General features: G+C 40.9%; 1 protein-coding gene across 2 annotated transcripts in view; it reads right to left on the bottom strand.

The window, feature by feature from the left end:
- The window catches only part of ZCCHC4 (zinc finger CCHC-type containing 4), a 44,649-nt gene extending 32,625 nt beyond the window's left edge, over nucleotides 1-12,024 (bottom strand). For both annotated transcript variants that reach the window (XM_054582006.1, XM_054582007.1), the window contains exons 1-3: nucleotides 11,880-12,024; nucleotides 11,047-11,165; nucleotides 10,257-10,339 (exon numbers count right to left, since the gene is read on the bottom strand). In XM_054582006.1, the coding sequence (XP_054437981.1) occupies nucleotides 10,257-10,339; nucleotides 11,047-11,165; nucleotides 11,880-12,006 (329 nt within the window). In that variant the 5' untranslated portion in view covers nucleotides 12,007-12,024. The remainder of the gene's footprint in view (nucleotides 1-10,256; nucleotides 10,340-11,046; nucleotides 11,166-11,879) is intronic.
- Nucleotides 12,025-12,364: the final 340 nt, after the last annotated feature.

Below are 12,364 nucleotides of genomic sequence, written 5' to 3'. Positions count from 1 at the left end.
GAAAAATAAGGAAGATTATTGAGCCTCATAGTGGATCAGCAATGCCCAAATCTAAGGATGATGGAAGTAAACTCTAGAGCTGCCCTGGAAAAACTGAACTTAATGGAGAATCAAAGTGGGTTTTAAAACTTTTTATTTCTGAGCACAGTTTCACTTTGAGCACCCACGGCGGTGACAAATAGGTATTCTGGATGGCTGCAGCAAGAAATAAGCTTATCATGCCAGTAATTTGAATGTTTCTATTTCTAGGATAACTGTTCTTTTGACAGTTTTATCTACGACTGGAAAGAAAAGGACAGTGACATTGGAAGAACTTTTATAGGAATTCGGAGAATGTCAGTAGAGAAAAGCAAGCACCCCCGCGACACGAAATGCAGGTGGGAGGACCGACACACTGCAGCCACAGAGACACTGCCCTCCCCACGGTCCCCTTTCATTACTGCATGTTAAGTGTCAAAGACGTTCCCACCCAGCCATGACAGAGGGAGAGACCAGATTCACCACCCTGACCCTCAAACATTTTTAAATAGACAAAATATGTGAAATCACAATTTGAAGACACTGGACAACAGGCAGCCCTACAGGGAACAGTAAGAGAACAAATGAGTGAGTGTGTGCCTGCCCGGCTTACAGCAGACCCCCATGATCCTCGGGGGTACAGCCAAGAGCCCCCACTGGATGCTTGAAACCGTGGATAGATCGGATCCTATGTATCTTATGTTCTCTCCTATAAAAAGCGTACCTAGGATAAAGTTTAATTTCCAAATTAGGCACAATTAAGCGATTAACAACAATAACTGATAATAAAATAAAAAATTATAACAATATAGTGTAATAAAAATTTATATAAATATAGTCTCCATTTGTCTACAATAATTTTTATATTTATAGTCCAATCCTATTCCTGAATCTAGATTTACTAAGTTGGCTAGAGCTGCCAGTCTTATTGAACAGAAATGGTGGGAGCGGACACCTTGCTATGTCCCAGTCTTAGGAGGAATACATTCAACCTTTTATCAGTATGGGCTTAGCTATAGGTTTTTCTTAGATGCCCTTTTTCAGGGTGTGAAAGTTCCCAACTATTCCTGGTTTTCTGAGAATCTTTATCACGAATGAATGTTTGATTTTGGACTTGGAAGAACTCAAAGTGTATAGTTACATAACCTGGTCCTTATTGAAGAACCTGCTGGACAGCGGCCCCAGGCAGAAAGGGCAGCTTACAGACTGGAGCATCTTGAGAGGCCTCGGACAGATTTATCTAAGATAAAACCAAGAGATTATACTACATCTGAGTGTTCTGAAAGGATTCAGATGACTAACAGTTGACTCAGTGATAAGCACATAAATAACTAATAGCAGCTACAACAAAAAATCCAAGACTGTTATTAACTCCAAGGAAAACAAAAAGCTGTGTAGGAAAGAACTTATTATGATTTATTTCATGGTTCAGCTATGAACAACATTTATATGGTTCTACTAATGCAAACACTAAATTCTGAACCTAACCAAATTCATGATATACCTATGTAAGAATAAGGTATGAAAGTGTATGGATCATAGCTGGGGCGGGGGAATTGGAGGGGAGAGGGCAGAGAGGGAAGGGAAAGATAAATCCTCATCTTCCCTATGAGATAAAGAGACAATTCCAAAAACTGATAAATCAAGAAGTACAAGAAAGGCATGTTTTGCATCCTACAGACAGGAAGATGAATTCTAAAAGAATTCTCCAGGAGAGGAGCCGACTGTGGCTGCTTCTGGGGAGGGGAAAATGCATGGATGGAAACAGGCGTCTTGCTCTTTACAAAACTTCACAGGACTTTTTGATTTCATTGCCAAATACAGGCTTCATTATTGAAATTTAATTCACATACCACACAATTGCCCCTTTAAAGCGTACGATTCAGTGGTTTTTAGAACACTTATGAAGTTGTGCAACCATCCCCACAATACAATCCCAGAACATTTTTATCATCCCAGAAAGCAACCCTGTACCCATCGGCGGTCACGCCACAACCCCCCGCCCCCAGCCTCTAGGACCCACTAATGTACCTTCTCTCTGTACCAATTCGCCCATGGACTTCTCATGTCAATGGAATCATATAATAGCATATATAAGTTTTGATTTAAACAATTTTTGTTAAAAAGGCTTTTACTTAAAAAACAAAAATTGCTAGAGGATGACTTTGGCTAAATAGGAGATGAATGAAGAGACTACAGCCAACGGGCAGTCAGTTAGTACCGAACCCATTTAACCACTGAATAAAAGCAGAAACAAACATGGGTGTTACACTCACAGTACAAAATGTAAAGGAAATAATTCAAACAAAAGTGGTAGGGGAAGGGGATGAGAGAGTGGCAGATAGTGTTAAGTATGGCGATGTTCGCATGTTTTAGAGCCAGAGGCCAAATGATGTAAAAGAGCTACAGAGATCTTCGAAGGCATAAAGGTTAACCCTAAAAAGAAATAATCAACTAAAATCAGTGATTGAGAAAGAGATAGGAAGAAGAATTATACTAGGTTCATCATTTCTCATTTTTACATGAAGACTATCTTTAAAAAAAGGATTAAATATGGCATAGAAAGTTACTAGGGCAAACATTACAACAAAAATATAGAAGCATACATTAAAACACAGGCCACATATAGTGAAAGGGAAAAGAAGCAGTAAAAACAGAAAGCTAGAATAATACAGCAACACCAAGACAAAGCATAGCTATTATACCCACTATGAAAATGGACTGAATCCACCCATTAAAAGAAAGCCTGCTGGGCCCCGGCCGGCCGGCGCGGCCCGCTGGACTGCCATCCCCACACCAAAAAGATGCAAGGCTGATGCCGGGCCAGGGGCGCATTCCTAGGTTGCAGGTTTGGGCCCCAGGCAGGGTGCCTATGGGAGGCTACGGATCCGTGTTTCTCTCTCTCCTTCCCTCCCTCCTCTCTCTCTAAAAAATCAATAGACATCCTCAGGTGAGGATTAAAAAAAGGAAAGAAAAGAAAGCCTGTTGGATTGGATCACAAGGCAAAAACCAACCATCCTATTTCATTACTTCCAAGAAAACATTTTTTTTAAAGATTTTATTTATTTATTTTTAGAGCGAGGGGAAGGGAAGAGAGAGGGAGAGAAACATCGACGTGTGGTTGCCTCTCGCAGGGGCCCGGCGCGCAACCCAGGCACGTGCCCTGACCAGGAATCTAACCAGCAGCCCCCCCAGTTCGCAAGCCAGCGCTCAGTCCACTGAGCCGTACCGATCTGGACCACGAAACCTATTTTTTCACATTTTAGCATGTATGATATTGACTTAGGATTTATAATTGCTGTCAGCCAGACAGAGGTCATGATGTGGGAGGGAGTGTCCACCCACGTGCAAACTTGGTCCCAGCTCCGCACTATCATCTCTTCGATGCAGGGCTGAGCATCCTCGAACGACAGAGAGGGTGTCTCCGCTCTCACCCGATGACTCAGTCGCGAAACACAGAGTTAGTGAACATGCAGTCAGGCACCAAAACTGAGCGACAGAGCACATGTTTGGTATCGCTCAAAGAATGATGACAACCAGCAAGAGCTTCAGAGGGAAAAGGACAAGGAGAGTCCCCAGTAGATGAAGTTGTCAGGTTCTCTGATGCCAACTAAAGGCAGAAGCTGCAAAATCACCAGGAAGAGACAAAATAAAGCCCAAGGCAGTGAGGGGCTAGTGCGACAGTTCACTCACTATATGGGACTATCTTAAGGTGTTAAGTTTAATTATTTTTAAAACACTGTTAAATGCACCTCCACTTATATATCTTTGTGCTTTGTCAAAACTGTCCTTCAGAAAGCTTTATTGCTTGTTTATCCACCATCTCTTGGCAAAAGATAAACTGAGATCGTGTGCGTATTTCTCTCTATTCCAAATCACAGCATAATCAATCAACTACACTGCTTTAAATTTAACATTCAGACACATAGGTGTTTTTTTATTTTTTGTTCTTGTTAGACCATAGTTTTAAATTTTATCTTTCAATTACAGTTTACATTCAATATTATTTTGTATTAGTTTCATTTTTTTTTTTAAGTTGAGTTGCAGGTGTCCATCATAGTGGTTAGACGATCATATACTTTACAAAGTGTCCCCCTGACATTTCCAGTACCCGCCTGGTACCATTCAGTTATGACAATATGACTGACTATATTCCCTGTGCTGTATTTACGTCCCCAGGACTATTCTGTAACTACCAGTCTGTATTTCCTCACCCCTTCCCCTTTTTCACCCAGAGGCCCAACGTTCCTCCCCTCCAGCAAGTGTCAGTTGGACACAAGGTTTTTCGAGATCAGTAGCAGAACAGGAGACCTGGAGAGCTAAGGAGTACTCAGCACTCCCTTATTTGTACTTCCTACACCCCGCTCCCCCCCCCCCCCCCCCCCCCAAGATTCATTCTGCCGCATGGCTCAGCATGACTCACAAACTGCAGGCTAGCATTCTGAAATGTCATTTTTATTGATCTCTATTTTGATGTTCCATTTGCCTTTCCTGGAGTAGACAAATTATGTTTATGGCATTTCCCTAATAGCAGACCTTGAAAATCTGAGTTTAAATGAGCTCTGAAAAAAAAATATAACCAAATGAAATATCAACTAAATAAAACTATCTGAATGCACATAAATTAGTGCTGATTCTAGCATTGAAATACATCTTCCTTGAGACTTCACAGGTCACAATAAAGGTGCCAACGTACTGCATAATAGAATAACACATTTCAGAGCATAACAGGCAGCTAAAAACTATAAAGAAAGTCAAATCTCAGGCACAAAATGTAAATCTGTCAACGGAACACATGAAATATAAAGGATGGTTCAAAGAGTGAGATTAGAAAAATGAGTATCGAGTCCTGTTCTACGAAACCTAGAAGTCTGTGCAGCACTGCTAGTTCTGTAATTAAAGTCAAGTAACAAGGTCAATTTCCCTTGCCAGCTACCACCATTCCTTCATGACAATTTCAAAAATAAATCAGTAATGAGATGCTATTGTTACTCCACAATAACAGATGAAACGTTTACTTTATAGAATAGGTATGTTTTAAATGCATTCTACTATTTTGAAATACAGTAGTTATTTAATAAGATAACATAAATGGGTTGCATGAAGTTAAATTAGAAAGCAATTATGATCTCAAGTGATGGTACACCACCCTTAGGTCCATCTGCACACAAGAATGAACTGCTAGTCTTAAGCTGAAGACACACTAACAGAATAGGTCATTAAAAACAGAGAATAGATAATTTACTGAGCCTATGATTTTAAAAGGCAAAACTTTAAATTTTTAGAGAAATGACTGATTTTGAACTTTTTACTCCACAGAAAGCATATAAGAAACCATAAAAACAGCAATTACAGAGTAAAGCAGTGAAATCAAAAACACTGTATTTCAAAAAACTTACACCTCTAACTCATCCTCCAAAACCTTTTCAAATACCATGTCTTCAAACTGGACTGATCAGCCAAGGCACAAATAAGCGGTAATGCATCCGACTTTCTGGAGCACTCAGTCTTTTCTATGAATACTGTCCACATTCTTCTTTGCACTGTATAATTTTTGAATATACCTCAACTCCACTACTAGCATTTTAAGTTCTTTTTGAGCCCACAAAGAATGAATAAAAGATTGGATGGCTGCACGGTGGATGGATGGATGGTTAGATGGTGGGTTGGGCAACAAAATCCAAGGTTAGGGGTCACAGATGAGTTAAGGTATTGAAATTACTTTAAGGCATGCTCTCAAGAATCAGCACTAGATAACATGAAATTATGGCCCCAAATTCTTACTGAATCTATACTTTCCTCTTTTAAATAATTCTGAGTCTGTGGTAAATAACCTCTATAAACAGCCCAAACAACCAACCTTTTCAAAATTCTTTTATCATATTTTGACCAGTGTTCTTATATTCTAATAAGCATGAAATATGAATTTCAAAAATTCTTTATTATTAAAAAACTGTACTCTGGCAGTATAAAGACCAGTGTTTTAGCTCCAGACTAAGTTTTATTATGCAAAGAAACAAGGGCATCTAAATTTTCTTAGGGTTTAATTGAATCACCAATATCCTTATGTAGTAACATGAATAACATGCTTACCAGACAAAAGTAATAAGGCAGAGTATAAAACTAAGGACACATCATGACTACAACCTCGTAAACCAAACCTTGGCAGAGGGAAAAGGGACTGGAGGAAATGTAACAAAATGTCCAAGGTGATGGGTGCAAAGGGAGAAACTATGGGCGATGTTTTTCTACTTTCTGCATCTTCAAAAATCTATTTTATCTCATTATGATAATCTCATTATATCTCTATGTAACTCCTGAGGTGTTATCTCCTTAAACTAGTACACATCTTTTATTAATTAACTATCTGCTTTTATGTTTAAAAATACCAGGTTGGACGCTCTGGCTGGTGTGGCTCAGTTGGTTGGAGTGTCGTCCTGTAACCCAAAGTCTACAGGTTCGGTTCCCAGTCAGGGTACGTGCCTAGGCTGCCAGTTTGTTCCCTGTGTGTATGATCCCTGCTCTGGATGCAGTGAGAGAGGCAACCAATCAATGCTTCTCCCTCACGTTGATGTTTCTCTCTCCTTCCCCCTCTCTCTAAAAAAATGCCCTTGGGTGAGGATTAAACAAAAAAACAAACAAATAAATAAAATGTCGGAACCAGAGGCATACATTTGAGTCACTGCTCAGTCATTCTCGCAGTATGGACTTGATGAAGTTACTTAGCTCCTCCAAGTTTCAATCTCCTCATGTAAGCAGACCAACTCAGCTGGACGAAGTAACATCTCATGTAAAACACCCAGCATAATGCCTAGCTCACAGCAGTGATCAATTTATACTACTTCCACTTTCAACATATTTTGTTATCGATTGAATTCCTATAAATTAAGCAGATATCACTGATTAAGTACTTCGCTTAAGAGGCAATCCATTTATCTTAGGAAAAGCCTCCTCCATCGAAGGACTTTAAAGTCTACTAAGCTTAGGAAGACATTTTTAACAGAGCCCACTGATCTTTTCCACCCAGCCTGGATAACAACAACAACCACGCAGAACAGACTCCTTCGAAGCACAGAGCCCGGGAGCAGCCATGGGAGTGAAAGCCTATTTATCTCTCCTCAGCCCAGAACAAGGGACACTCTGGGAGCTCCTCCCAGCAGAGGGGGCACAGGGGGCACAGGGGGCACAGGGCCTGTGACACAGGGGAGGGATGAATTCTTTCCGCAGGTTTTTCAAAGAATGAAATCTATGACTCATTTCCAGTTCACCCAAGAAAACACTTTAACAGTGCGGATATTTAGAAACAGCTGCTTATAGCTCTTTTTTTAAATTGGCTTAGTATTTCAAAAAAGAAACATTATAGGAATCTTCATTGTTTTGGATTTAGCAATGATTTCTTAGTTATGATACCAAAAGCACATGCAACAAAAGAAAAATTTGATAAACTGGGCTTTATCAAAGTTAAAAACTCTTGCATATCAAAAGACATCATCAAGAATGTGAAGACAGGAGGTTAAGAATAGTACAGGAATGGAGGAATAATAGCCTCTTCAACAAATGGTGTTGGGAGAGCTGGACGGCTACATGCAAAAAATTGAAACTGGATCATCAGCTGACACCATACACAAAAATAAACTCAAGATGGATAAAAGACTTAAATATAAGTCGCAACACCATAAGAGTCCTAGAGGAGAACATTGGCAGGAAACTCTCAGATATCCCACGCAGCAATTTTTTCACCGATATGTCTCCTAAAGCAAGGGACATAAAGGAAAGAATAAACAAGTGGGACCTCATCAAAATAAGAAGCTTCTGCATGGCTAAAGAAAACATCAGCAAAATGAAAAGGGAGCCAACCGTATGGGAAAATATATTTGCTAATGATACATCAGATAGAGGTTTGATCTCCAAGATATATAAAGAACTCACTCGACTCCACTCCAAGAAGACAAATGATCCAATCAAAAAAAGGGCAAAGGACCTAGGCAGACATTTTTCCAAGGAAGAGATACAGAAGGCCCAGAGACATTTGAAAGGATGCTCAGCATCACTAGCCATCATAGAAATGCAGATCAAAACCACAATGATCACACCGGTCAGAATGGCCATCATAAACATATCAACAAACAACAGGTGCTGGCGAGGCTGTGGAGAAAAGGGAACCCTAGTACACTGCTGGTGGGAATGCAGACTGGTGCAGCCACTGTGGAAAGCAGTGTGGAATTTCCTCAAAAAGCTGAAAATGGAACTGTCTTTTGATCCAGTGATTCCCCTGCTGGGACTATACCCTACGAATCCCAAAATGCCAATTCAAAAGAACCAATGCACCCCAATGTTCATAGGAGCACAATTTACAATAGCCAAGTGCTGGAAGCAACCTAAATGCCCATCAGTAGACGACTGGATCAAAAAACTATGGTACATCTACACAATGGAATGCTACGCAGCAGAAAGAAAAAAAGAACTACTAAACTTCGCGACAGCATGGATGGAATTAGAGAGCATTGTGCTAAGCGAAATAAGCCAGGGGGCGAAAGACAAATACCATATGATCTCACCTGTAAGCGGATCCTAACCAGCAATACAAAGATGCAAGGAAAATAAGACCAACAACACTGAAAGGAAAAGAAACGAACAAGACAAGAGGGATGGAGGGAGGGGGGGACGGGGGAAAAGGAAGGGAATGGGAGGGTCGGGGACGTGTAACAAGGTCTCATGGACAAAACCAAAGGGGAAGGATTGAGGGAGGGAGAGGGGAGGGGGCCGGGGAAGGTGGTGGGGGGAAGGCAGAGACAAATGTATTTGAAAAAAATAAAGAAAATAAATTTTATAAAAAGAGAATAGTATAGGAAATGGAGAAGCCAAAGAACTTGTATGTACAACCCACGGACATGAACTAAGGGAGGGCGGGGAATGCTGCTGGGAGGGAGGCTGCAGGGTGGAAGGGAAAAAGGGAAGGGAAAAAAATGGGACAACTGTAATAGCATCATCAATAATATATACTTAAAAAAAAAAAAGAATGTGAAGACAATCTAAAGAATGGAAGGAAGAAAGGATTCACAAATCATCTCATAAGGGTGAACATATAAAGAACCCCTGGGATTCAGCAACAGAAAGAAATCCCCATTAAAAATTGACAAAGGAACAGAACAGACATTTCTCCAAAGAAGATAAGCAAACAACCAAAAAACACATGAAAAGATTATTAACACAATGACCATAGGGAAATAAAATTAAAACTGGCCATAGCTGGTGTGGCTCAGTGGATTAAGCATCAACCTGCGAAACAAAAGGTCACTGGTTCGATTCCCAGTCAGGGCACATGCCTGGGTTGTGAGTCAGGTTCCCCTGTTGGGGGTGTACAAGAGGCAAGCAATCAATGTCTCTCTTCCACATTGATGTTTCTCTCCCTCTCTCTCTCCCTTCCCCTCACTCTAAAAAACAAATAAATAAAATCTTAAAAAAAAAAAAATTAAAACCAAAATACCACTTCACAAATTCTGGGATGCTATAAACAAAAAAAGAGAAAATAAGTGTTGAGAAGGACACAGCGGACTTTGAACCCTCACACATTGCTGGTAGGAGTCTAAAATGGTGCAGCCACCGTAAAAAACAATTTGGTGGTTCCTCCAAACACTAAACACAGCATTACCATACGATCCAGTAATTCCACTCCTAGGTATATAAACAAAAAAATTGAAAACAGGGACTCCAAAAGATATTTATACACCGACATGTACTGTGGCACTATTCACAAAAGCCAAAACATGGAAACACCCATGTGTCCACTGGTGGATGAATAAACAAAATGTAGGATACACATGCAATGGAACATTATTCAGCTATAAAAGGGATGAAATTCTAACATGGATAAGCCTTGAAAAGATTATGCTGCATGAAATAAGCCATACATAAAAAGACAAATACTGCTGATCCCACTCATCTGAGGTACCTAGAATAGTCAAATTCATGGAGACAAAAGTAGACTAGAGGTTACCACGGGCTGGGAGGAAGGGGAATGGGAGTTATGGCTTAATGGTGACAGTTTCTGTTGGGGGTGATGAAAAAGTTTTGGAAATAGTGGTGATGGTTGCACAACACTGGGAACTACTGCTACTGAATTGGCAAATTTTATGTTATGTATATATTTACCACAATAAACATACATTAATTAAAGTAAACTTAGAGGCACAGGTTAAAAAATACAGGATAATGAATAAGAATGACCACATCAGTACCTTTCCACACACTGTGTTCGGGATAGAGGAGGCTGACATCTTCGGTTATGAGCTTCTCGGGCAGCAAGTCTAGCTCCTGACAACTGAGAGTATGAAATGCACTTAATATTCTACCAAACTTGCTACCACGCGAGAGAAACTGGTACCACATTCTGACATCAAGAAAGAAGCCAGAAATTCAGGCAGCTTAAAGTTGTAGACAAGCACTCATTTCGGGGGGGGACACACCCAAAACATTAATCTGGAAAAAGCCTAGAATATTTGAAGCAGTACCCAACATACTGAAGAGTAAAACATGGAGATGAACTCACATGTGGTGATCTTAACAGGTGTACAGAAGAGTAATATACAAGACTGTTTTCTAATAAACCTAACAAAGCTGAAAATATTCCAGTCAAAAGTTTCAGAAACTATAATTAGACTGAGTCCAAGAGGATCCCCAGTTCATAACTATTTCTGTAAATGCCCAGTACCTGTATAAAAGATAGTCAACACAAATGTTCAAAAAAACAGGTTTTTCTAAAACACTTTCGGAACGATCATGACCTAGACTCTTTAGGGAGAAATTTGTCTATATTGGCAAACCTAATATTGACACCTCAGAAGTTCTTAATGGGAACTGTTGGAGACAGTACTTTAAGACACCAGTAATCAAAGTAAGTTCAGAATACCAACTCCATCTAACAAAAAACCGTGTCTTCATGTCTTAAAAGATTTATCTCATGCAGTCTCAAAAAAGCCACATACATCAAAAATAAAAAATATATAAATATCCAAAAAGTAAATATACCTTTTCATCTTCCCATTGAAAAAAATCACAATCTTTTCTATCTCTACAGGCCGAGCAGGCATAAAACCTCCGTGTTTCTTCTTTCCCCTGGCTCACCTTCACAAACAAAAGAGTGGGTCCTAGTTCCGGAGGGGGAAAAAACCATGTCAAACAACAATCATCTACATCAAGGTCCTAGTTTTACCGCCCTACAATAACACTTGTTTTAACTTTATGCACAATTTGCCATCATTAAATCCACTAAACAATTAGGAAATAATTTTCTGGTCTCTCCAGAAATAAAATGCTATTGTTAGTAATAACTGCTGTCCACATGGTGAATGACCTGGATCCTGAGACTAAAACGAGGGTGTCGGGAAAACGGAGCACTTTGTCACCTCGGTCCGGTCCACTCAGTTATCTTGAGCTTTTAGAGCTGGACACATCCTCTGTCCACAACTTAAGAGAAAAATCAGGTCTCCTTTTTAAGCAAGAACTCAAGCCATCGTTCTCCCTAACTTTCTTGTTTTTGTTTTTAACTGAAAAGATAGCAAATCAACAAATGAAATCCCCCAGTATTCAGCAAAGGGAATTACTCGGTAACACGCATCCCCTTTGCCTAGCCTCTACCTTTGGCCGTGGGACCAAAATCCTACAGTGGGGCTTTCTATGACGTATCTCATTAGGTAAGTTGAAAACCACAACTTCCCGAGAAAGGAGCGTTTTCTAGGCATCACACGCGGTGGGGGAAAGTGGCTGATACAAATTTGAGAGCCCTAAAAGCCCATGGAAACTCAGGGTAGCCCTCGCCCCTGGGCGCCCGACAGCCAGGCTGAGCCCAAACAAGGACCCACCGTGAGGGCACAGCGGGGCGGGGGTGGCGGGATCGGAGAGAAGCACCACCTCCACTCCCGCGCTCCCCCGCCTGTTTGCGCTGCCCTCTGCCTCCACGGCCCCAAGCCGATCCCTGAGGGTCGCCATGTTCCCGCCGCCGTCCCGAAAGCCTCAGTCCAACCAAAAAAAAAAAAAAAAATGAGGCAGAAAAAGAGCGCCGCCACGACCCGCAGAGATTCACAGCGCCCCCGCGCGCCTGGGAGGAGCTGCGGCTGCCGGAGTGAGGCCGCTCCCTGAAACGCAGTTGCCGCCAGCCCTGGCCTGCCCTAAGCAGTGCTTTGGCATAGGAGGGTACGCCTTGCAGGTAACTTGTTGGACCTGTGCAATAAGCTCACCTATTTTCTGCCGCACTCCTTAGCACCTTTGAGTACCCTTTTTTTTTTTTATAAGAATACATGCAGGAGATGAAATGACTCTTTGGAGCAGAGATTTGATCGGGTTTAAG

The sequence above is a fragment of the Pteronotus mesoamericanus genome, unplaced genomic scaffold, assembly GCF_021234165.1.
Source record: "Pteronotus mesoamericanus isolate MK-2021 breed Mesoamerican mustached bat unplaced genomic scaffold, CSHL_Meso_final contig_68, whole genome shotgun sequence".
Classification (NCBI taxonomy): domain Eukaryota; kingdom Metazoa; phylum Chordata; class Mammalia; order Chiroptera; family Mormoopidae; genus Pteronotus; species Pteronotus mesoamericanus.
This window is presented reverse-complemented; position numbering and strand designations above follow the sequence as displayed.